This window comes from Fopius arisanus, unplaced genomic scaffold, assembly GCF_000806365.1.
Source record: "Fopius arisanus strain USDA-PBARC FA_bdor unplaced genomic scaffold, ASM80636v1 scaffold00044, whole genome shotgun sequence".
NCBI classification, from domain to species: Eukaryota; Metazoa; Arthropoda; class Insecta; order Hymenoptera; family Braconidae; genus Fopius; species Fopius arisanus.
In genome coordinates, this window is record NW_011887783.1 from 743,110 (window position 1) to 768,670 (window position 25,561).

The 25,561-nt window shown below is 39.3% G+C and overlaps 5 protein-coding genes across 7 annotated transcripts in view; 2 read left to right on the plus strand and 3 right to left on the minus strand.

Moving 5' to 3' along the window:
• Positions 1 to 28: 28 nt before the first annotated feature.
• On the minus strand, positions 29 to 1,235 carry LOC105267115 (metallo-beta-lactamase domain-containing protein 1). The gene is made up of 3 exons (XM_011305752.1): positions 1,068 to 1,235; positions 707 to 871; positions 29 to 596 (listed from the first exon to the last, which is right to left on the minus strand). The coding sequence occupies exons 1-3, from the start codon at positions 1,216 to 1,218 to the stop codon at positions 274 to 276; spliced, it is 639 nt and encodes a 212-aa protein (XP_011304054.1). The 5' UTR covers positions 1,219 to 1,235; the 3' UTR covers positions 29 to 273.
• A 144-nt stretch (positions 1,236 to 1,379) lies between these two features.
• On the plus strand, positions 1,380 to 4,693 carry IntS9 (integrator complex subunit 9). Its single transcript, XM_011305755.1, has 5 exons — positions 1,380 to 1,467; positions 1,840 to 2,686; positions 2,741 to 3,369; positions 3,494 to 3,871; positions 3,978 to 4,693. Exons 1-5 carry the CDS (start codon positions 1,459 to 1,461, stop codon positions 4,092 to 4,094), a joined length of 1,980 nt encoding a protein of 659 aa, XP_011304057.1. The 5' UTR covers positions 1,380 to 1,458; the 3' UTR covers positions 4,095 to 4,693.
• Positions 4,121 to 7,206, minus strand: LOC105267116 (FUN14 domain-containing protein 1). Of its 2 annotated transcripts, none has more exons than XM_011305753.1 (4): positions 7,026 to 7,205; positions 6,464 to 6,631; positions 6,034 to 6,229; positions 4,121 to 5,361 (listed from the first exon to the last, which is right to left on the minus strand). In XM_011305753.1, the coding sequence occupies exons 1-4, from the start codon at positions 7,034 to 7,036 to the stop codon at positions 5,179 to 5,181; spliced, it is 558 nt and encodes a 185-aa protein (XP_011304055.1). In that variant the 5' UTR covers positions 7,037 to 7,205; the 3' UTR covers positions 4,121 to 5,178. The 2 variants fall into 2 exon arrangements, with proteins under 2 accessions (XP_011304055.1, XP_011304056.1); XM_011305754.1 differs by lacking the exon at positions 4,121 to 5,361 and adding an exon at positions 5,715 to 5,797 and having other exon boundaries at positions 7,026 to 7,206.
• A 252-nt stretch (positions 7,207 to 7,458) lies between these two features.
• On the plus strand, positions 7,459 to 19,690 carry LOC105267119 (uncharacterized). Of its 2 annotated transcripts, none has more exons than XM_011305758.1 (7): positions 7,459 to 7,829; positions 9,347 to 10,882; positions 10,966 to 11,174; positions 11,299 to 11,584; positions 11,676 to 11,809; positions 11,903 to 12,052; positions 13,550 to 19,690. In XM_011305758.1, exons 2-7 carry the CDS (start codon positions 9,369 to 9,371, stop codon positions 15,814 to 15,816), a joined length of 4,560 nt encoding a protein of 1,519 aa, XP_011304060.1. In that variant the 5' UTR covers positions 7,459 to 7,829; positions 9,347 to 9,368; the 3' UTR covers positions 15,817 to 19,690. The 2 variants fall into 2 exon arrangements, with proteins under 2 accessions (XP_011304060.1, XP_011304061.1); XM_011305759.1 differs by lacking the exon at positions 7,459 to 7,829 and adding an exon at positions 7,884 to 8,043.
• Positions 19,691 to 21,875: 2,185 nt separating this feature from the next.
• Positions 21,876 to 25,561, minus strand: part of dlp (dally-like) — a gene marked incomplete at its 5' end in the record, with an annotated part of 40,985 nt that continues 37,299 nt past the window's right edge. The window contains 1 exon segment of the mRNA XM_011305757.1: positions 21,876 to 25,560. Within this exon segment, the coding sequence (XP_011304059.1) occupies positions 25,190 to 25,560 (371 nt within the window). The 3' untranslated portion in view covers positions 21,876 to 25,189.

Here is a 25,561-nt window from a genome sequence, read left to right on the forward strand (position 1 = left end):
TTTGTTGGAGTATTATTTATTGACCCAAAAGCTGTACAATTTTTATCTCCGACTCTTGAATATTAATAATTAAGACACTTATTCATTTCATAATTTCAATAAAGCTTGCCCATAAAAATTACACTACTTGTTGAAAAATATATTAGTAATACACTCGCTCATTCCTCATTAAATGAATGAACAAAAAGTACATGAATGTATGCAATATTCATAGATATAAGAATAATGAAAGGAGTACGATGCATCAAGTGATTAATTTCCTCAACGGCTGAATCACGGATCCAGGATCTGTTCCTCGATGATTCTCCTGGTCTCCTCGGTGACCCTGAACATTTTCCCATGGCCAGGTACGATGTAATCAGCGAGTTTGATTACCAGGAATCTGTTGAGGGCCTGAGTCTTCTTGAGCTCTGGAATTCCCAGTTTTTCCCAGATCGATGAGTCCTTGAGGTCTTCCTCCTTCTCGAATAAATCCCCAGTGATGACAATGGTCGCCTTTTTGCCATCAACTACAGTCTCCACGAGGACTGACACGTCCTCGTGAGTGTGTCCAGGTGTTGGCAGGACTCTTACTCCCTCGCACAGTTGATATTCAGCTAGAAACCATCACCCAACATAATTCAGTCAACACGTACTCACATGAAATAAATCGAGACATTTCAATTAATCAATAATTATCTCGAACAAGATCGATTCAGTGTCTCACCATCCTGAAGATTTTTCTCGTAGAAGACTGAGCCTCGGTGGAAGCTAGATCCTACGATATGTTCAGCGCTGAGGAACAAATTGTTGTTGCCAATGTGATCTGCATGGCCGTGTGTGCAGACAACAAAATCAATGTCTTCTGGCTTTTGATTGTGAAAAGATAAAGCTGGAGAAAAAATTATCCATCCATCATAACATGTTTGACTAATGAATACTAAAAGAGAGCGATCGATAATTCTGATAATAAAATTTCGTGTTCAAATGGAAAAAAATGTCCTAGCGATGATGAAAAAATCATTGAATTCTCCAATATCAATCTCAATTTATTTATAATTAAAAAAAGGGTCCACGATGTTCGATACCTTCGATGATTCTGTCCCGGTCCCAAGCTGTCATAGTGTCAACAATAACGTTCCTGGGGCCTTTGATGAGGACACAAGAGCAATTAGCATCCATCCTCTCCTCATCAAGGATCTTGGAGTAGCCCTCGAACAGGACAATCACCTCGCACATTTTTAATATTTATGAAATTCAACAAATCGCGTTATATTTTATGTTTACAAACAACTGAAATTGAGTGGAGCTGTCGCCGGTGAGAACGTGTGAAGGCACCACAGAGGTTATGCCATTACGTTCGCAGCTCAGCATCAAGCAACCTCAAGGTATTGGTTGTTGTTGTATTTGTGGCAACTTGAACACGCGTGAACAGAAACGAGACCCTAAATTCATGAATATCAATAAACTTTCAGAATAATGAAGCTGGTAAGCCACGGATCTTCACTCGTTTTAAATTTATGAAGCAGAGCATTCCAATCATTCCAATAATTGCAGATGAATTTAATTCTCGCTATAGTTCTCACAACAATAATATACATACACACTAATCTAATAACAATTACAATTTTCTAGTTGATAATGAATTCAATTCGATTTCCCACTAGACGATTTTTTTAAAAATGCGCGGTAATTTCGCAATTCGGATTTTTTTATCACCATGAAAATAATTATTGAACTGGATTTTGAAATGTTTGGAATATTTATGCGTCATTATTCATTGAGTTCTTTTTTTTGTATTAATTTGGAGAACATGTGTAAATTAGTCGCTGGATTGTTGAAAGCATTGATTATTTTCAGTATTGCCTTTCAAGTGAGCCAACAAAGCCATGCTTGGTCCTGAGTTTCAAGGGCATCACCCTGATGCTGGACTGCGGCCTGAACATGCAGTCAATCCTGAATTTTATGCCGATGCCAGTGGTTCCAAGTGCAAAATTCAGTTCCCTACCCAGCTGGTTACCCAGGGATAACCACCAGGACTGGCAGATAGAAGGTGAATTAAAAGACTGCTGTGGGAGAATTTTCGTTGACTCAACCCCTGAGTTCGCGCCTCCTCTCGAAAAAATCGTCGATTTCTCCGAGATCGATGCAATCCTCATATCGAATTACACGTGCATGCTGGCACTTCCTTTCGTCACCGAGGGGACAGGATTCAAAGGGATCGTCTATGCGACAGAGCCTACCCTGCAGATCGGCAAATTCTTCATGGAAGAGCTGGTGGAGTACATCGAGCAGACACCAAGAGCCACCCTGGCGAAGCATTGGAAAGAAATGCTCCACGTGCTACCGTCACCTCTGGCCGATGCCCTCAAACCGAAATCGTGGAGGCATCTCTACTCCATGGCTGCTGTCAACTCCGCTCTCTCAAATATTCAGCTCGTGGGGTACGACCAAAAACTTGACATCTACGGGGCACTCACTGTCACCCCCATCAGCTCTGGCTATTGCCTGGGGAGCAGCAACTGGCTCATATCCTGTGATCATGAAAAAGTCGCTTTTGTCAGTGGATCATCAACCCTCACAACCCATCCTAGACCGATGGAACAGGTCACCCTCAAACATGCTAATGTTCTCATTCTAACTGGACTCACACAGACACCCACAGCCAATCCTGATACTATGCTTGGAGAACTCTGCATGACTGTTGGTGAGTTTTCTAAATATTTTTTATAATACAATATAATAAATTTATGAATTCCAGCAATGACACTACGAAGCGGAGGATGCGTCCTCATCCCCTGCTATCCATCAGGGGTTGTCTACGACCTCTTCGAGTGCCTGAGTACACACCTAGACAAATCGGGCTTCACCCAAATCCCACTGTTCTTTATCTCCCCCGTAGCTGAAACATCCCTTGCTTACTCCAACATCCTCGCCGAGTGGTTATCCACGAGTAAACAGAACAAGGTGTATCTCCCCGAGGAGCCCTTTCCCCACGCATTTCTCGTGAAGAACGCACGTCTCAAGCACTTCACGTCGACCTGGGCCGAAGGTTTCAGCACGGATTATCGTCAGCCATGCGTTGTCTTCTGCGGTCATCCAAGCCTTCGTTTTGGGGATGCTGTACACTTTGTCCAGCTCTGGGGTAATAATCCCCAGCACACAATCATCTTTACTGAACCTGATTTTCCTTATCTAGAGGCTCTCGCGCCTTTTCAACCACTAGCCATGAAGGCTGTCCACTGTCCCATCGACACTTCCCTCAACTTCACACAGGCCAACAAACTCATCAGAGATCTCAAGCCTGAGAATCTCGTTGTCCCTGAGAGCTACACACAACCACCTTACTCTGCACCACATAGGCTGGACCTGGTAATCGAACCTGTAGGGGTGAGCTATTTTGTCAAGGAATTCTCTCTCAAATTTTCACATATTCTCCGAAAAAAAAATCCATCATTATTATTAATCGATTACTTCATTATTCTCGCGATTGTAATGAACAAATGCTCTGCAGGAAAGTCCATTGATCACCTTCAAACGAGGAGAAGTAATAAAACTCCCCCTGAAACGAAAAAAAGGTCGAGTCTTTATCGAGCCTGACTTGGCAGGGAATATAATTCCTAGTGAAATACGTCCAGGACTCAGTGTAGCGTCAGTCACTGGAGAACTTCACGTCAAAGACAATGTCTACACGATAAAGAGTCTAGACGACAGGATGACAGTGAAACGAAAGGCCTCGGAGTCATCGGTTCCTGACAAATACCAAATGTTGAAGGAGCGGAAGCATGAGTACGGCAATATCGATCCCCAGGAGATTCTTCAAAAGCTCAAGCAGGAGGGCATCACCGGGAGCAAATTGCAGCACAACTCTAACTCCACAAATATCATCTTGGTGAGAAAAAATGAGAATAAATACTTCACTCTTCACATCCTTTTTATTACTCATTTAATATTTTTATTTTATTCAGATAATTATTAATGATAATTGCATTTCGCAGGATGATGACACGATGATCCAAATCGGTGAAAATTCCACGCACATATTTTGCAATGGAAATCAGAATTTACGGAGAAGACTCCGAGGAGTCATAATGCAGTGTTTAAAACGTTTTTAGCAACTCAAGGGAGCAATAAATAGATATTTTCAAATTCATAAAGCATTTTAATAATTACCCCTCTCGCGTCCTCCCCTAAATCTCGTACAGTTCATGATTAATCTGAATTAACACACTATTCAACATTCTTTAAGTCTACATCGATATATTTTACACTGAATCCGCATACGAATAAGCTACTAGTGAAAATCGCTCCGAAATATTCGAGTAGAAAGATTAGGAGCATGTACTTGGTACAATTTGTTCAGAAGTGTTGACTAGGGACTCGAGTGATTTTAGTTGACGAGTACAAAAGAATCTCAAAAAAAAAATCAGTCCAATTGAAAATTTATCGGAGGAGAAAATTCTGGAGATGGGGTAGGTTCATCTGACAGTTTTCACTATCTTCACGAATACATCTAGATTCAGATTTTCCATCATCGTATAAAGAATGAAAATTACTTTCATCAATATGAACATTAATAGTAAATAATTGAGGCTTTGCAGTGTATTTTTATCACGAAAAAAAAAATCCGAAAAAATGATGATAAAAAACATCTTATTTATGAATGGTCTTCATAAAAATGTTGAAGCTGTCGAGTGAAGCTGATCCCCGAAAATAAATAAAATAAGTACAACCTCCATAATTTTTCCTCTAGATTGTGTTAATGTGCCTCAACGATGACTTTAATAGTAAGAGATTACTCCACTAGTGATCTAACGTGAGTATATCTAGGAGAATTGCTGCATCTCGAGGATAATCACTCTCATCAGTGAACGAACAAATCAAAAGCTCAGGAACAGACCGGCATAATAAATGTTTTTGATTTTTATGTAGTATTGTTATTGAGCAGTCGAGATGAAAAATTGATGAGTTAATTCACCTGATGAGAGGTCAGCAAGTCCAGCGTTTTCTGACACCAGCCATTTAGAAGGGCAGAGACTCCATGTAATCAGTGAACAATTGTCTCATCTCGATGATCTTGACTTTGAGTTCGTCAATCATCTCCTCGATGTAGTCATTGCGTTTAATTGTCACTGGATCCACGGGGATGTCACGTACGCTGGGTTGCTTGCTGACACTCGAGGTGCAGCAATCCATTACCTAGTTGGCGGATGCAAAGCCAATGGCGATACCAGCGGCGAAGGAAGCGAGGAAGAAGTGGATCTCCCGGGCTCTGAATACCTCCTCCCCTGTCAGGGAGTGATACCAGCGGCGTGTCTTCGCCTGGCCATTCTTCACCAGCTGTTCGGCTTTATCCAGCTTCTTGTCCACGAATCTCTCGGCCTGAAACCACATTTTTTTTCCAACAGTTTCCACAAAAAAAAAATCATTTGTTCTCGAAATTATTTCATTACTGAAAACTTCACGAACAGCTTGAGTTGATTGCAGGGAAACAATTTTTGTTTCTTTTAGATAAATAAAACGTCTATTAGACTTTTTGCTAATTTTTTATTGGAAAAACATGTTATAATTAATCTGACTGATCATGAAGACTGATTTAACTGGCAAACTGGGCCCTCAGGCACTCGATGGAAGAATGAGGTATTTTTAAATTGGAAAAAAAATTTTAAAAACAGCAGTGAATGATCAACTCGTGATTATATCCGAGTTATCCCCGGTCTTTGGTATTTTTTTAAGGGATTCACATAGCAACGCCGATTATAAACCCGCCAAGGAAACTCGTTGCAAGGCATGAATTCTGTCGACACCACATTCCTATCTGTAAATAACAAACATTTCGTTGATTTTTTGTTCCACGTGTCTTGAATTTCCCGGATTTAGAGCAATTGAGAATATATTTGCCAACGAATACTCTTTCAATATATGGCGGATAAAATAGAGAACACTTAGAATTTTGGAGGCCTAGGGTGAACGGAGACTCGAATGAAAGATCTGATGGTCAACTAAAGATGCTGAGAAGAAGTTTAATTGATACTTAATTCACGGATTAATTACCTTACTCATGAAGTTGGGCCCTTCACCAGTTATTTTCTCCTCGACCTTGTCCGAGAGTTTTTCAGCTTTCTCCTGGATTTTGTTCCAATTGATTTTGATATAGCCTTGATTAGCCGCTACTTGGAGCATGATAATACCACCGCCAACCGAAAATGCTACGACTTTACCTACTTTCATCGCCAAAAAGCCAGTGGCCCTTCAAAAATAAAATGAAAAACGGTTTTCAAAAGACGTCCAAGAAAAGCAAAATTCTCTTTGCCTTCATCCTCTCATATTCTATTTTAGAGAGATTTCAAATTTAGCCTTTATGGTTGAAATGATGCACCTAGGCTATATCGCGAGAAATTGTGATGAGAAAAAAATTTAATTTAGCCCCACCCAATGTTTCCATCTTCGTACAATCGATTAATTCGATTGATCACATATTTACCATCCTGAAGTGGTGCCAATGATGATCTGTTTGGTAGCCGACGTCTTGCTGACATCACCGAGAATTTTATCGATGAGACTTTTCGCTTCCTTCGAGACATCTTTAGAAATCTCCGAGATGTCCTTATTCGCGTTGTCCTTATTTCTCTTCGGTTGGCTCATCCCGACACTTGAAAAACAGGAGAAGATGTAACAATGGAAGATCCCACACCTGGCAAGTAATCAAATGATTTCACCGAGCCAGTGGAAACCGATCATCATTTAAAAAATCGCCAGTTCCCGAGATATCAAAAATAAAAATGCCGTCTTCGAATTCTCTATTCTAAATAAAACGCGTGGCCTATCTCTCAATCCTTCGATTACTTTTTTATTTTTCGATTATTACGAACTTAGAGGAATGTATGAGGTGTAAGAGGAATGATATCACGCGGAATCTACCGTTTTGTGATTTTTTTTCTTCCGACATCCGACAAAAATTTTCTAATCTTTCGCATGATTGCAGCCTAAACAACGACTGGGTCATCTCTCGGAAGACTTTCCATTATTTCCACCATTTTTTTTACCTTTTATCCATTCAAGGATGGAAATAACTGCAGATTCACTCGAGAGTTCGACTCGAAGACTACTTAATCGACCAACTACGCACAGAATACCGCTAAAACGTCAAAATCACTCGGAAACGTGGGGGGAGTTCCAATTGGTTCTAATCACTCGTCGACGGCCACCATTTTAGATCCTTCAGTAAAAAATGACTGGAAAGTGTCATGAGTGATGAGCCGAAGAATGTGCATTTTAGTGCCGACCCTAAAGTAGAGGCGGCGCACAGATCTGTTCAAATATTTCGAACAATCTTTTGAATTTTTTTTGGTGGCGCTCTCTCTCCCTTGGGGTGAGGTACTACGATGCTGTTGGGGTCCATCAAACCCCCAGAACTAAACCCCTACTTTAGTCAATCCTCTGTTCTATTCCTTTGAACCTGGCAACACCGAAGAACACTCCATTGTCCCTGGGCTGCGTTGGCTCCTAGCACCCCCCAATCAGCTGATTACTGTTTTCATGGAATTGCACTGAAATTTCTCAGAAGAGATCTCAGAAAAATCCCGTGAAAAAAAAAATGCATAAATAATTGTGAGAAATCGATAATGGAGCAGATCGATAGGTGAAGTCGACTTGTCCAATAGCCTTCGCAGTGGCATCAGTGGCATCAGTGGCATCAGTGGTATGTTCCAACAACACAAGCCCCTGTCAGTCGGTCGCAGTATGACGCAGTAGAAGGCCACCACACCAAACGGACTTTTAACTGTCATCCAGTTGGTGTTAATACCCTCAACAACTCATCGACAATGACTATTAAATCACCCTGATCCGTAAGTCCACCCTTAAATACACGTCAACTCCCAAAAAAGCCCAAAAAAAGTGAAGAAAAAAAAAGAGACAATTCCATTCCATTAAACTGACGTTTGGCGCACTTCCTTTGTTATGGAGTTAGGCTTCTATTCCATTCTGCCCCTACTACGCACTAACTGCGTAATTTCTCATCGATCTTCGACCACTTCAACGTCCACTTTTCAATAATTCTCGGTAATCCAGCTAATTAAAATCTATTCGACTCATTAAAAAATCGTGTGAAATGAAATAAGTGAAAATTGTCGACAATTGACATTTAGTTTTTTTTTTCCGTCGATTTAAATCAATCCTCCCCTCCACCTAATATGTTTATTTTGTATTCGTAATAAGGATGGAGGGTTCATGGTATTGGCTTGTGTTGGTTTGTGGATGTAATGGTAAACAGCTGTACGGATAAAGACAGTCGCATTGATTACGACGATAGCGCAGTCTCTCTCTGTTGGAGATTTTTTATTAGCTAATCACTGAAACACCGAGACACCACCAATTCTCGTTGTTTTAGCGAGGGAGAGGAATGAGGGATTAATGAGTTTATTTAAGAGAATAGTTCAATGGTGTGCGTGTCAGTCTCTTTGTTTTTCTTCTGGTGACTTTTACGTAATTGTTAAGGCGTATTTTGCATAACATGACGTTTCCCGATTGAAGTTTATTTTTGGACAGTGGTTTTTGTTTTGGGACAGGTGTTGTTCGGCAATTCCGGGTGGGGAGTGTGGGATGTTTGGGGAGGGGACAATTGTCAAATGTGATAAGGTTACTATTTGTCCTTCCACTATTTCACTAGCCAAATCATAAAATGGAATAACTCGAATTTCACCATTTTGGTATATTTCAATTCATCGCGGTATTCTACATTTTGAAAAGAATTTTTGTTTTTCACAGATACATTTTTTAGGGATACATTAAATGAGATTTATTTCACTTTACTATTTTCCTATTGATTTATTCGATTTTTCGTTTGAGCTCTTGTAAAGGGAAGAAGTGGACATTTAAAAATTTAAAGGGTTTATTCCGGTGTTCTATATGCTTAATTAAAGTTGACTTTAATTGTTTTGTTTGGATTTTTTGGGATGAGGTGAATGGATTCGTGGGAAATTGAGGGATGGATTGTGCTTTGTTGTTTTTTTTTTGTTAGGAAATCGAATGTTTCTGGGTTCGCTCGCCGTTTCCGTTAACAAAACTCTGTAATTTTCTGGGGGGTTTCGATGGTTGAGTGCTCGGTGAATATAATGTTTGGGAAATGTTCCAGGCATGGAACATCACCGAAGTGAGCACGATGCTTTAAATTTTAAAGTCAAATATCTAGATAATAAATAATGCCATGCAGATGAAAATATGAAATCTATTCATTCCGATTAATTGGAAGGTCGACTGAATTTGAAACTGAATATTCATATCCAATCGAAGGTTGAAGTTTTGAAATTGTTGGGACAATGTTGACTCCATAATTTAATTGAGCCCGTGATTTAATGGATTTCAGGATAAGAGCGAATGATAACAGAATGTCGGCGGACTCGCCCAGACGAGGGCTGCACAAGGGGGCCCAAGTGATCTCGCCCCAGCCAATAAACGACAGATCGATAATCGATAGCGTAGCGGGAATAATAAATGACATAGTGCCTCAAGCCTACGCAGGAATTCCAGCCAGCGACAACAAAGAGACCATAACCTGGGCGAGATTTGAATACGGTGACGTCAACGATCCCTCTCTCTTTCCCGATTACATCGAGGGCTCGAGCACTCCACCTCTGCTTCTGGTTCTCGGATATGCAACTGGTGTTCAAGTGTGGATAATAGCAGCATCAGGAGAGGCAACTGAGGTATTGTCTTGGAGACAAGGTGTCGTTCGTACCCTGAGAATTCTCCCTGATCCCCTAACCGACGAGGATCATCCAGATCCATACGAGAAAAAACGCCCCATCGTCGCGATTTGCGATTCTGCTGGGCCTGGGCCCCAATTCTGCAGTGTAAGCTTCATATCCCTGAAGACGGGAGAGCAGACCAAGAGCATTAAATTTAAAAATCCTGTCTGCGATGTTCTGGCGAACAAGAGATCTGTCATTGTCACTTTCTCGGAGAAGATAGCTGTATTCGATGCTAGGACCTTTGATGATGTTCTCACAGTGACCACTTGTTATCTCAGTCCTGGGCCTAATCCCAATCCTGTTGCCCTTGGAACCAGGTGGTTAGCCTACAGTGAGAAAAAATTACTGCCAGCAAGGCGTAGCAGTGGTGGCAGCGAGGGTGAGGGTGTCCAGAGTTACACAGCAGCAGTGCTGTACGCTGCGAAATCTCTGGGAAAGGGTCTCCGAGGCCTGGGGGAAACAGTTGCCTCAAGTCTCACAGGCACTACAGCAGCACCCTTACCTCTCAACAATGCAGGCGGTGATGTCACCCAACCCGGTGTTATCACTATCCTGGATCTACAGGCAGCCAAGGAGGAAAAAGAGCTGGATGATCCGACGATGGAGACAGTGGTTGCCCACTTCACAGCGCACAGTGACGCAATTGTGGCGATGACATTTGACCAAACAGGGGCCATTCTCATGACGGCTGATCGCAGGGGTCACGACTTCCATGTGTTTCGGATACAGCCGCATCCTGGAGGGCCAACTCTCGCCGCTGTTCATCACTTGTACGTTCTCCACAGGGGTGACACCACTGCAAAAGTCCAGGACATGGTTTTCTCGAGTGACACCAGGTGGGCAGCTGTGTCCACTGTTCGAGGAACGACCCATGTGTTTCCAGTGGCACCATATGGAGGCCCTGTCGGAATGAGAACTCACTCGACACCCCACGTAGTTAACAGACTATCGAGATTCCACAGGAGTGCTGGCCTCACTGACGATGGAACCAGATCCCACTCACCAGTTTCTCACACTGAAATGCCCATCTCTGCTTATCCTTACTCCAATCCCAGACTTCCCCCCTATCCACACCCAACGATCCTCCACCCACTGGCTCAAATACGCCAGCCATCGGCCCTCAATCACACCAACAATCAGACGCAGCCCAGGTTATTTGGATTTTTATTTTTTTTCATTGTTAGTTGTTCATTAAAAATTCCATCCAGTTCACACATTAAAAATATCATTGCAGTCGACCACAGCAGAGACAACGCCTGCACTCAGATGATAATGGAACATTACCGCTGAAAATATGCGCCTGTTTTGCACCCCCACGAGCCTGGATATATTCCCAACGGGACTCCACCAGCAAAGTATCAAAACGTGCTGTTGATTCATTGTTCATAATGGCTTGTCATGGTAATATGATTCAGTACGACTTAGAACCCAAACCAGCTGCAGGTAATTGCTAATTAAATTCCTATATCTCTACGTACACCGAATTACTCGAAAGTTCTGTCATTTTTTTATCCTGACAGTAATAAAAATTCAAAACATTGTGATATTTTTTTTTGCAATTGTCCAGGTATCCCAAAAGAAAAAGTGTGTGATGACACGATGATAGAGCTCGAGGTAGAGGCGAAGGGCCAGTGGCCCCTGCTGAGAATACCCAATTCTCTCGAAATAATACCTCCACTGCCATCGTCGAGTCCACTGCTGTGTTACTCTGGCTCCCCCAAGAACTCCAGACAGATGGACACTGCTGAGGATCGGTGGTTGAGTCAGGTGGAGATTGTCACCCATGCTGGGCCTCACCGGAGGCTCTGGATGGGGCCTCAGTTCGTGTTCAAGACGTATAATGCCCCCAGTGGGTACGTTCCCCTTGATTATTCCAAATTTTTCCACTTTTACCTCGTCCCTAGTGACTTAAAAATCATTCTGATTATTTTTTTTTATATGCAGAGTGAATTTGGTGGAGTCCGAGGCAGTGGAAATTGGCGTCACTGGTGGATCCCGACCGGCGAGATCGAATCCTGTTAATATGCCTCATGCAGCAGCTAGACCTCTAGTGCCAGTTGTTATTGACGGATCTGGAAGTACGATTTCTCTTCTAATCTATTCCATTTGCGCTGATGTTATTATTTTTTTTAAATATACATTTTATTGGCTTTGTTTTTTTTTTATTCCAGGCAGTTACGAGCAATCCCCAAGATTCATGGAAGCCTATGGTGACTCCCTGGGGAACGAAACCATGGATATGGGCAATGGTGAGAACCAGCTCCGCGTGGATCTCGCCGAGGCCATGCTGGACATATCAGGAGCTGCCAACCGAGTTCCAGGTACGTACAGCTCCCAATCACAATTTCATTTTATTTCTCTGATGTCTCTAATTTTCATTTTAATAAAAATGCAAATACGTGGCCTCGATTTTTTGGGTTTTCTCATCGAGTGTTACATCAGGAAAATCTATTTATTTATTTATTTTTATTGCCATGTATAGCCTACTCGGCCTTTTACATTTTTTGGCGGTAAGATGGGCTGGCTTCCTCGCCAAGTCGTGTGGCCGATCGATTTACCAATTCGGCCACCGTCGTCGGAAAATCTCATCTATTTTTTTGTCTTGAAGTTGTCATTTTACTCTGCAAATTGCATCAATTATAACAATATTCCAATCACAAATAAAAAAAAATCAGTCATTCCAGCAATTTTCTATCAGAATTTTATTGAAATTGTAGAGAATAAAAACAAAAGTGAATATATTTTGTTCTGTGTGGATTTTTCTCGTGAGATTTCTTCCAACGTGACGTGTGTTGATTTGCAAATGCATTTTGCCAAGTAATTGTTGCTTAGCGCATGCCAATAAATAAAAAAAAAGTCAGAGAAACGATGAGTGGATTGAATTCCACGAGTTGACGGTTTTTCGGTATGACGTGCACAGATTTAATGCTTTCTGCACGTAGTAGAGAACGGTACCTAGTGTTCTAAGTTTGCAAGGATACAGAACTGGCCAGAGGCAGGTATCGCCGTTAATTTTTCTCATCCCAGAATTACATCGTAACGATTGAATGACTAACACCAAACACGGTGAACATTATCATCATCAATTGTCAGTAATAACGTCTCCCCTTGATAAACCAGTAATTTACAGTCCTGGATTTGTTATACTAACATTGTAAATAATTGATACAAATCGATGCAGTGGCCTCGTGGTTCAAAAGTTCTAAGCAAACTGATATTTCAATGATGATTCACTGACGATTGAACGACTCTCATAAACTTTACATATCATAGCACGCGATAGACAGAGAACTGTTCTGTTAATTCTATTGCACGTAATTTCGAGTCGCAATGAGTGCTGGTCAAAACAGTGTGATTGTCTTGTTTGAAATATCATAAAACCATATCATAAAATAAAAATTCTCAAATCACTGCACTTTGAACCCCGGGTACCACCCCCTCACACCCCCCCAAAGACCTCAAAAAACAATTTCATCAAGAAATTATGACAGTATAAAATAATTTCATTGAAAAATCAATCGTATTCGCTAGGAGACTATTTCTGTAGGAATTCTATTGGTTTTCTATGAATTTTATCGATAAAATCCTCAGACGGTAGACTTTTATTTTTCCGCATATTAAATTTATTATATTAATCCTAATGAAATGATAATATTTGTTCCCAAAAATCCAATAGAAACAATAAATTTGGTGATTAAATGAATGAATAATGTCAATCGAATGGGATTTTCTTGTTGAAATAATTTCCCACGTGTTTTATCGGTGAAAAGAAAAAGACCTCGTTACTGATACCTGCCAACGGCTTTTTCTGTTACTAGGGAGGCGATTGGTAGTTGAGAGGGTGGGACAGCCGGTGACAAAAGTCGTCAACCCCCTGGGCACAGTGATAACAGTCCTGGCCGACGAGGAGGACGCGTCCTCCCAGGATTTCGATGATGATGCAATAGCTGAAGCCCCCAGAAGCGTATGCGCCGAGGAGGGTCCAGCATCCCTCAACGATTTCGATAACGATGGAAATCCACTGCGTAATCATACCGAAATATGCGCTGAAATGCGTTCAGCGAGTGAACCAGCGATAGACAGTGTACCTGACGACGACATACGAGATGTTAAAGAGCATAAACAATTGTGCGTTGAGGCAGCGACAATGACACCGGGGAGTATCGACTACGAGAGAGGTGCATTCAGGGATGTACCAACAACCCTGAGTCTCTGCGCTGAGCAAGGTGAGATACCCAGCAGTCCAATGACCCAGGCGAGGGAAAATTCATGGATAAAACGTCAAGCTAAGCGCGACCATCACGCGCCGGAACCAACAATTGCTGCTGCTAAATACGTTGTCAATTACGACGACGATAGTATTGTACTTATGGAGAATAAAACAGCTGAGTTAGATAAATGTTGCGATGAGCCTGAGCCAGAGAAGGTGCCCCAGGGGCCGGGTATTATCCTCAAGAGGAATAAAAAGGGTAATAATCGGGAGGGTCCTAAGTACCTTCTGCACGAGCACGAGGACAGTGTCATAATTGAGGATACGAGTGAACCACAGGTTATTAAAAATACCGAGGAAAAGCCGAAGGAGCACAGAAAATTGGCCATCAAAGTTGATCGAACGATGGAGAGTGCTGGTGAGGCTGAGGCCATGATGACCGATGCCTTTGTCGAGCTCAAGGCACTTGAAGCTCTTACCGATGAGGATCAAACCAAAGCAGAACCCATGGACGCCTCTGTATCCAGTCTCTGCAAGATGACACTTCCCCTGGAGCTACCCACTCTCGACGACTTCAACTGCATGGATTACCACATTATTGAGCCCAACGTCTTCTCCAAGGATAGCTATCACGTGTCGGACGATGACATCGAGCACATCAGCTCTGAAGTTGTCCTGGAGTTGGTGGATCCGAAGATAGAGCGTTTCGAGAAGGTCGACGAGGCGTACGGTCAGGATTACGAGGTGTCTCCTGCGAGACACAGGAAGGGGAGCAAGAGTACGATTTCTGATGACGACCTGGAGCACATCCAGGCGTCAGAGATAACGGAGTTATTGGAGAAAGGAAAGGCGTTTGTCATGGAGCAAGTTGATGAGATATCGAAGAGCAAGGGTATGCTCTCCGACGACGATCTCGAGCACGTTGGAACACCTGATGTTCCCCAGTCTCCTCCTCTGGCGTCCTCGCCTCCTCCAGCCGACAGTAAATCCCCAGAGCCACAGGAGGCTGACAAGCCACCTCCAGTGAGGTCCAGGGGCTCCAGAAAGCGAAAAGACGTGGTCGTCATCGACTCTGAGCCTTCAGAGACTGAGGTGACGGTCATTGTCAAGTCCCTGGGTGCCCCAGGATCCTGGAGTAAGAGCAAGAGTCCTGATAAAGATTTAACAGAGGATACTGAGAGATCGATCGAGCCCAAGCTCGATCAGGCCACTTCCCAGAGCCTCCCCAAGAAGACACGAGTCAGAACACCAAAAAATCCAGCCCAGAGTCCCACTAATGTCATTGAGATTATTGATATCGATGCTATGCAGAAAGCGGAAATGGAAATCGCTGGGGCACCAGAGTGCAAGATACTCGAGCCTGAGATGTCGATCGTCAGGATGAAAAAGTCCAGGAGAAACAGGAAAGTGCCTCTTGGAGGTAGTGATAAGGGTGATGAGGAGGGAAAGGAGAAAATAGAGTGGGAGGCGATTGTTCACCGGCCGAGGGTGGAGGAGAATTGCCAGGACGAGGAAAAGGTGAAGGTAGAGGAAGTGGCTGTTGTGATGGAGGCGAAGGGTTCCAAGAAGAGGGGAAAGAAGGCCAACTCGGTCACTGGGCCCAACTCTGGCTCAGGATCTGATGGGGGAAAGAAGGAGGGGGTTATTGAGGTGGAGGTCAAGGAGGGTGGGGAGATGGAGAAGAAACAGAGTGACTCAGAGCTGGATAATCCACCGGAACGCTCGAGCTCCTCTGATGATCTCAATGCTAATGTAGTGCCTATGGATACTGAGGAGGATAGTGGGGTTAAAGAGGTGGAGAAGACGACGGCATCGCCGTCTTGGTCCACCGTTGCTAAGAAAAATTGCAGGTCCAAGAAGAAAAAGAGGAGATGAGTCGAGGATTGCGTAGACATGCCTGGGGCCAGCCTTGCTCTTTATATTCTTCTCATGCAGGTTGCGGGGGTTGATTAAAAAAGTTGATTTGTTTGTTTTTCTTTTTGTTTTCAAGATTTTTTTTCTGGGGGTGATTTCAATAACTCGTAAACTGGGAAAAATTCGGTGAAATGCGCATACATTAATTTTAAAATGGAAATATTTTATGAATTTTGTCTGCCGGAGATGTGGGCGAATTATTGATGATTTTCGAGATAATTTGGGTAGGCAGCGCTGTTTAGAGGAATTCTTTTCGTGATTTTTAGGATTTTGTGAAATATTTTTGAAATAGTTCTGATTAATTAATTCTCTCTGCTTGAGCAAGGCTCTCGATTACACCTGGTTTTAGGTAATTAGGAGTCCACGTTTGTTTGTTTATTCCAAGGGTCGCAATTTTTTAGTGATAATTCATTTGGATCTCATGATTCGTAGGTTCATCGTAGGCATCTTCTTTCAGTTCGTTATTTGTCTCATGCAAGGCGAAGAATATCAATCGGAATTCATTTGATTTCAAAATTATATCGAGAATCATGAGAGAAATCTCTTGTTTGTCTTTTATGTCAGGTGCCCGCAATCACGGGATTAGAACCTCGCCTTTGGCTCGTGATACAACCCCCCCACGAGCCAAAAAATGCATCGCGCACTTGTTTCACAATATACTATTAGGTTTGAGTGATTTCCTTAGAGAAATATTGCGACTATGGACTTTCTTAGATTGAAAACCCTACAATGTCTACGAGAATAGGAAAAAAAAATGGAAAAGATACAAAAAAAAATAAGAAAAATGGAAAAATTGTTCTTTTTCGTTGGTAGAGCTTGAGAATTCTAAGTCTTTGATGAAGAAAAAACTTCGGATTATGTATTTTTAAAGTTATTGGCCATTAGGTGTTCATTTGCACAGACAAAGCAAAATTAAAAGGCTAGCTTAATTAATTAAAAATTGGTGGAATAGAAAACTGATGGTTCTTCAAAAATTTATTTTTTAATGATACTTGCAGCGTAATTATGCAGCCTTAATTGAATGAAATTCGGAGGAGTTCTGAATTTCAATAGCGATTATGTAATATTGATATATTTATTCATTTCGTTGCGAAATATTGAAGGTTGATGGATGTTGAAGGACTTTCTAACCACCAGAGTATTACCATCATATTTAATATTAACGATAATTTACGTAAGTGTAAATCGAAAAATGTAGAATATTGACGTGTTTATTCGTGAGAGAATTTTTTTTTTCTTTTTGATTGAATGTTTTTGCTCTCCTCTCAGCTTCCGAATTCTTATGATTTTCGTCAACGCAGTCTCCACTTTATTTATTTATTACTTTCTTATGATTTTTTTTTCATCAAGACTGCCTACACTAGAAGTAGATCGCAGAATGAATTGTTTTTTCTTTTTTGTTCTCTCCCGAAAAACTTTTATTTATTCAAATACTTTTTAATATATTCTTCGATTTTTATGGAAGAAAGTCAATGCCTTTTGCAATCATTGTATTTTCATGATTATTTATTTAACTTCGGCGTTCAATGTCGAAGAGGTGAATTTTCGTCGGAAAATTATTTGAATGTTTAATCGAATTTTTTCACTTTCGAAAAAATAGACATGCGTAAAATACTCATGAGGAAATTGAAATCCTCGAAACTACTCTTGACTCCTGTCACCGCGGGAACGAAAAAACAATGCTGTAAATTAACGATAATATTTATCGAGTGAACCGTGACAATTTCGAATTTTTCAAATTAATTTGAAAGTAAAACCGAAAAAACCTGAATATTCTCAAATTGGGAATTACTTTAATTGAATGTTTGTAATTATTATTCTGTGGAAATTTTTATTTTGGAGACTGCGACGTTCTCTACTCAATTATCCCCATCGTCTAGTGCTGCTTGGTCCTTCGATTATTTAAAGTACGAGTCAGTGTTACGAGAAAATAAGAAAACACGAATTTAAAAAAATACTCACCCTTAATTTAGTATTAGCATATACGAATATCAAACAATTAGCAGAAAAAATTTAAGTTTTTTTTAAATAATTGAAATTGAATAGAATTCTTTCGAGAAATCGTTAGATCTTTCTGTTAATTACTATTGCGTTCTGTTAATCACGCATCATAAACAATTTTCGTTGCAAATGCAGCTTTCATTAGAGTTGTATAACGCGACGAAAAAATAAAAGTGTTCATTAGAAAAATGTAATTGACAAATGTCGAAATTTTGTTTCGCTGCAAGAATGTGTCAACGCTAATTTTCCGTTTAATTTCGAGTGAGTGATTGATAATAACGATAGCTTATGGAATGATTAGTTATTTCCTTTCAACAATTGTTCACCAAAAATTTGACTAAACATCCTGAATTTTAAATGGTAGTAAAAAGATATTCTAAAATATCGAGTGAGTGAGAAATCCGACAACTGTACTCTCTATTTTAAGAATGAAATAGCACACATAATTAGCAAAAGTTGAAATTTATGTCTGAAAGATCAATTAGAACGCCAGTAATAATTTTAATTTAATTAAAGAGGAGTTGCTGCTCCTTCTGATCTGAGAAGAGTGGAATAGACGAGTAACTGTATTATCGCTGATATGTGAGCACATAATTTTATTTACTGGGATTCCCTGCAATCGGCATTATCTTTTACATGCGGGCATGTATATACTGTGTACGCATACATCGATTTATCCTTCGACACAAATTTTCTGAAGTAATAATATATGGAAAGTGGGTTCACGTTCTTGCGCAAATTTTTTTGGGTGGAGAATTAAAATGAAAAGATTCGCGAGAGAAGATTCTGCGCTCGGTTGCATAGCATTGGCCAAAAGTACCTTGAAAATTATTTAAAAAGTGCAGTGAGGATTAATTATCGATGGGGAGAGGGTGGAGGGGTGATTTAACGTGTTAATTTCACAATGAAGTGCTGATGAAATAAAAATGAAGTTCTGTAAAGCATTAAAATTCGAAATTTCATCCATTCACGATTTGAAAATTAAATTAATTGTTTATAAATTATTTTTGATATTTGAATAAAAAATATTGGCGACGAAATTGCATGTGCATAAATTTCTATAATGTTTTATCACTTCTCTACCGAAATATTGAGAAATCGGTGATAATTATAACGATCTGTCATTGGCGAATCACCGAGTAACCGTAGCTTATCGTGGGTAATTAGAGAATGTACCTTAGTAAAATAATAAATTATAATGTTATAAAATACTTAGCAATTACGATTCACTAACTAGTTTTTCTTCTGTGTAGAATTCATTGACAAAGTTGTTTTAAATCCGTCGTAAAACGATAAAAGTACCTAAACAAAAAAAAATGAGAGAAAATTGTAAAGAAAATTTGAATATTCTCTTGACGCATGAAAAATCTCAACGAATTAACAGTCGAGAGTAGCTGAATAATCGAAGAATCATGTCAATAAATTTTTAGAAAGAAAAATCAACCATTCAATTTTCTGCTTCGAGAGAAATTAATAATTTTCATCCGAAAAAATCTGCTCACGTAGAGTAACCACAGAGCACAAAACTAAAATAGAAACTGGCGTGTGTTTGGAGAAAAACCGAAAAAAGTGGAGGTAGGGTAGCGTTTGTGATAATTGATAAAATACGCTGCGCTCTTGAACTATCAACTTTTCAACTGCTAAACAAACTAAACAAGAAATAAATAAATTTAAATTTATAGATATATATTAATGCACGACGAGTAATTGTATAAAAGAATGAGAAAAACAAAAAAAAACATGAGTTTTATCGATTGTATTCACATAAGACATTAACTTAATGTGCTGTTGCATACGGCAGAGGAAAAGAAGCTGAAAAAAAAAATATAAAAAAGTGAAAAATAAAAGTATTGAAGACGGAAAAAATGCTTTTCTATTTTTGTTACTTCCAATCGTGGGCGGAGATCCAAGGGAAATTGAGAATTCTGTGTAATGAGCACTGAATCAATTATTCTGAATGAAAAAATGAAAAAATTGAGAACAATTGGAGAAAATTCCGTACAGGCACATTGTGTTTGCAGAATCCTTGAATCCCTCAATTCTCTCATCAATCTAGTCTATGTAGACGTTAAATGTATTTAGGAAACTTGAGACTAGTGATTTAATTGTAAGTCTGACAATAATTCCAAACTGGACTAGGGAACAAGTCGACTTGACAAGTGATGAGTATTGATTATTATAAAGGAATAATTATGATTGCAGGTGGGAGTCAATCAGTGGCGAGCTGCGAGGACCTGAGTTCGAGCAGTTTTAGTTCAGCGAGTAGAGCATCCCTTGATGCTCGAAGTTCGCCGACCCCTTCCTGCGCTACCGATCACATGCTGGTATTTCCTGGTGATAGCAGCGGATCCATCTGAGATTACCTGAGGTGCGCTACCGCTTTACCCAATTGGTTGCGCTGCCTCAGATAGAACTAGCAGACAAAATTAAACAGTCGAGACATCCCGAGGAACTCCACATCATCCTCGATACCATATTTCCAGTTCCGGAATGACCAGCAAGTAATGAATTTTAATTAAGTAGCCAAGTAGTGAACTAGGATCAGTAAATTTCTATCAAAGCCACTTTTTCAAGGCCTCAGTTCATCACCAAAAAATGTTTCTGCAGAATTACTGTGTTCCTTCAATTCCAAGATATCGGCGAAAAATTGGTCAAGAAAAAAATTCACTTCTTCTAGTTCACCACTTCACAGCAGAGTTGTGACGGGTCAAGTTTATTTCTGTCAAAAATACACTGCGCTACAAAATTAATTCATAATTATGAATGTTTATCGTATTCGTACGTATTTTACTTTCCAATCTCTATTATTTCAATCGATTCCGTTGGTGGGTTTCAGCAAATTGATCGTTAGATGGACCTCGATGGTTGTGATAGTAGAAAATAAGTTGTCATTGCTTTTATTTTTTTCTCGCTTTCTTCAAAACTTCAATTCCAGCGACAGATTTATCAAATTCCTATCGTTTTTCGCGGCGATCGGATCGAAATACCGATTTTCGATAAATTTTTACGAAATATCCTGACACTTTGGAGTGACCTCGCGAGGACACGCATGAAAAATATTTGATTGAAAAATTCAGCGCTTTTTTTCAGAATTTCTAGTGGAATTTCTAGTGGAGCTCTGTAGAAGTCTTAAAAAGCCCGAGATTTTTCTATAATTTATTTCATACGTGGAAAGCTTGATCGAGACGTGAATATGGAATCAAAAGTCGAAACTACACTGGATCGACATGTGAATAATGAAGAATGAATGAAGAATACTTCACTCTGAGGGAATAATCTCCTTCGAGAGTGACGTGGAACCTTTTTTATTTTTTTAAATTCCAGTAGAGGAGAGAGAGAAGGGTGTCCACTCAAAATTTTTGCATTTTCTTAAAAAAAAAACTCCATACATGAAGCACTACAGAAACTTTGATGTGACGAAATGAAAGTCAAAACACAAGGCTTAACTGTAGTTTCGTTTTTTGGGAATAAGTACAATAAATATGATGTAACCGGTGTTCCACGATGATTTTCGAACGAATCGACTTGACTAGGAAGTAATACCGATTCGTGGAATGCCGAATAGATAATTGATGGATATTAATATTGAAAACCCTCAGATCGTACCAGGTTTAATGAGATAGGAATGAAAATGAAAGAGACATTAGTGAATACGAGAGGAAAAAGTCCGATGGCAAAGTCTGTGATTTTTTTCACATGCAGAAAATTATTCAAAAATTCAAATAACAAAAAAAAAATAAATAAACAACTAATACGTGAGAATCTACGTGATAGCTTGATTGCTCATAAGTATATTTTTCTACCCATTTGTTTTTTCTATGATAAAATGGAGTTGGTCAGACAAAAGTTTTTTAAGCACACGATTTAGGAGTAGAATTTATCATCTGGTACGATCTGCAGTAGTTGATCTTGTAATCACGTATTTCTAATCGATCGTATGTACTTCCTTTGTGTGAAGCGTTGAAATGTGTACAATTGAGTGATCAAGGGGTAAAGGACAATTTGTCGACTTGTTACTCTTTATCTTTTTGGTACTCAATTAGTGGAGCCTCGGATTAATTCGTACAACAGGGCTCAAAATTCTTGTCGCAGGGTGTCGTGGTGTCTAAAGCACGATTGAGGATAACAATTAACAATTAATTCAGTATTCAAGTGGCAGTGACATTTTTTAAAATAATTTTCTTCTGAAATCAATAGTTTCTTTGATAAATCGATATTTAACACTTGCTTACTGAATATTAATTGTTTAGACGTTCAATTTTCCGAGGGACGTCTTATCGGAATAAAAAAATCATGGAAATCCCCTCGATTTAGAGCTCTCCAATATTGCAATTCGTACTAAATAATGCAATCGTAAGGATAAATCAGTCAGGATAGGGTAGACGTTTGTGCATGTCCTTTTATTGGAGGATCAATGGATCGTCCTCGTACTATTCCTGTAGGTGATAAATATTTTTTATTTTTTTATAAGAATTCTATACTTCTTTATTACTGGATTTCAAAAATTTAATCAAGCTGACACTTTGCTCTGAGTTTTTTTATCGGTATTTTGTATTGAATTTTCCGAGTGGTGGAATGATTTGGTATTGAATCAATAATATCACATGTATCGAAATTTATCGGTGAAAAATATGATATTCAGTAGTGTTTCGTCCTAAATATATTTCTCACTATATTTCAATTATAGAATTAATCAATTTATTTTTTAATGCCATATTTTTTCGTCGATTCAATTCACCTTAGTCAATATCGCAGCAAGAATTTTTGGTGAATTAATGTTTAGAGTCATAACGAGGTATTTTTTTTTCTAGGTAATTAAGATTTTTGGTAATCACGTGTCATTGGTATTTTATCTGTTCTCGTATTAGGACTATGTTTATTAAAATATCAACAAAATTTATCCCGTTCCATTGGAGTTCGTATTCTCGTCTTTATTCTATACCACGAAAATAATTTTATATTGTTTTATTATTCATTCAGCCATTGAAATATTGAGGAAAGGCAAAGTTTGATTTATCTATACAAGACTTTGTATTTTTCTGTAAAATAAAAATTGTAACCAGAGAAATATACATCTTCTGTATTCTTATTCATCCGACCATTTTGATTGACTATTTTTTTAAATTAATGAAAGGGGTAAGGAGTGGTTGAGGGAAATGAATAGAAATTCGGATTGGTTTTCATTTTCATTTATTGACGGCTGTATAAAAGGACTGATCAAAGCCGAATGCCTCCGTAGTCCCCGCCCCTACATTAATCAAATCCATTAATAATGCATCCGTGAAATTTACATATCCATGAAGCCTGTCCATTACTCCAGCGATGTAACGATGTGATTGTAATTTTTTTCTTTATTATTTCGAGGAAATTGAACGGGCAATTGATAAATTTTTGCCGGGGCGAAAAACCGCGGAAACATTCTGATAAGATAATGAATGAAAATATAAAATCTGTACGCATCGTCATTATGTATCAGCTTATATATTTGTTGTTTATGTCTACACATTTGCTGCGTCGAATAAATTGTCTCGAGATTAATCTCACCGAGTTCTGGGAATTTTCCTCCATTGGTACAGTAAAACAAACCAGAATCTTATTAAAATGAATGTAAAACTTTATCTCCAAAGTTAGGAAACACCTATTACATTAAGTTTTCATTAAATTAATTTATATCTGTCATTAAATCTATATAGTTTTCATACAAATAGTTCATCGAATAGAAATAAATTACTTCACACAATTGTCAACATGATTCACATTATTTTCTTCATCCATTGCCACGAATAATTTGAATATTTACTTTTATAAATTATTGTTTTCGTACGATTGTTTGCGTTTCATACATTTTTTTTTAGTTAAAAAAAATAGTACAAAAATTATTCTAAACGAATAATCGTCATAAATTTTATACAAATACGCGAAAAACCCTGTTGCCTGTCATTTTTCAAAGACATTTCACTCGTTCACATTACAAACATTGGTGAAGAACAAAAGAGAAGTTCTACTAATTCTGGGGATAATGAATTGTTAATATCCGCAAATACATACCCACTATGTATACATATGGACAAATAAAGAACTTAACCGTACTAGTTATTCAATTGAATATTTCACTAGATTTGTATATCATCTCTATTATTTTGTTATTTTACCTTCGTCAATGGTTATTTTTCTCCGCACAATTCATTAATTTTGTTCATTTATTTGATTTTATCACAGGAGCCTGTTATTTTGTAGCATTCATCCTTAATTAATTCAATTTTAGTCACCCAACGCGGATTTTACAAAACGTGTCTCATGAGTTATTTTACATTCACAGCGGTTTTTAATGAATTGAAATTGATAATTAAATTGAGTGATTGGAGAATGGAGCGAGAGCTCTGAAACTGAAAAAAATTAATGAATTGAAATTTTAATTTCTTTGGCTTCAAATCGTCTGAAATGTGGAATATTATCTCCCGTTTTATGATAAATAAACATTATAATAATAAACATTATGATAATTTGGAGCAGAGGATGTAGTAATTAACCAATGAGACACGTTCCAACAAATTCGAAATATTCTCCTAACTTTAGCACTTCCTTAAGACACCAATAAAACTTACAATACCACTCGAGAGAATAATGGAAATCCGAGGGATTGAAAAATGATACAATCGTCAGATTTTCATCATCCTCTCCGCGACTATTTACACTTTACATTACAGTAGAAAGATAAAAAAAAAGAATAGAGAAAAAAGAGGTGATGAGAGCCCATCAACATCGAACGATGACTCCCCACTCGATCCTTCAGTGGATCAAGAGAGAAGATTGAGGAACAACAGCGAACACATGATCCAAACGAAAAAAGCAATCCTAATAAATATTCAGTCCTGTAACTCATTTTCTCGTATACTCAGTGCATCGCTTACCTATTCTTCAGAGCTGGTGACTATTTCACAGGAGCCCAGCGACACTGTTCAAAAAATCGCTGAATTATCAATGAAAAAAATTTCTTGAAATTCAGTAAAGATTCAACAACAGTGTAAAAGAAAAATCGCATCTCCCCATTTCATCCCACGAGACCATAAACTCCCCCTCGACAGCAACAATATCGAAAGACTGAGTGAGTTACACTTTTTCACATCCCCCACTGTAAAAAGGTCTTGATAATAAAATCGGAAAAAAATGGCACATCGGTCATCGTCCCATCTTCTTCATCTGAGATCACCGGGAGCACTGAAAAATCCTGTCCCGAGACACTTTCGACGTCTCACTCGAGTCCCCGATCCCTACGTCTTCCAAAACTTTTCCATTTATTTACAAAAGTCACACGATCGCGAATATTTTATGATCACAGCCACTCGGTGAGACATCCACCGAACCACATAACAGCTATTGGGAATAGATAAGACGTCAGAGCACGTGACAACGATATTTGCTGTCTGTTTGCTCCATTTTCAACAGCATTTGTTGTTTTGTTGTTGTGTGGAGTGATAATATTTGTGTTGGTGTCGATGACGGTGGGTATTTTGGGTGTTATATCGATCCTTCGGGGTACCTCAGGTGGCACCAGGGGCTGAATAACCTGGGGTGTCTGGGGCACCGATGGCACTGGCTCGTACCCTGAGGACTCCTCGCGGAAGCCATCCTCGTCATCTGTTATGGGATCCTCCTCATCGAGACCATCTCCTGAGCCACTGCCTGAGCCGTACAACGTCTCCTC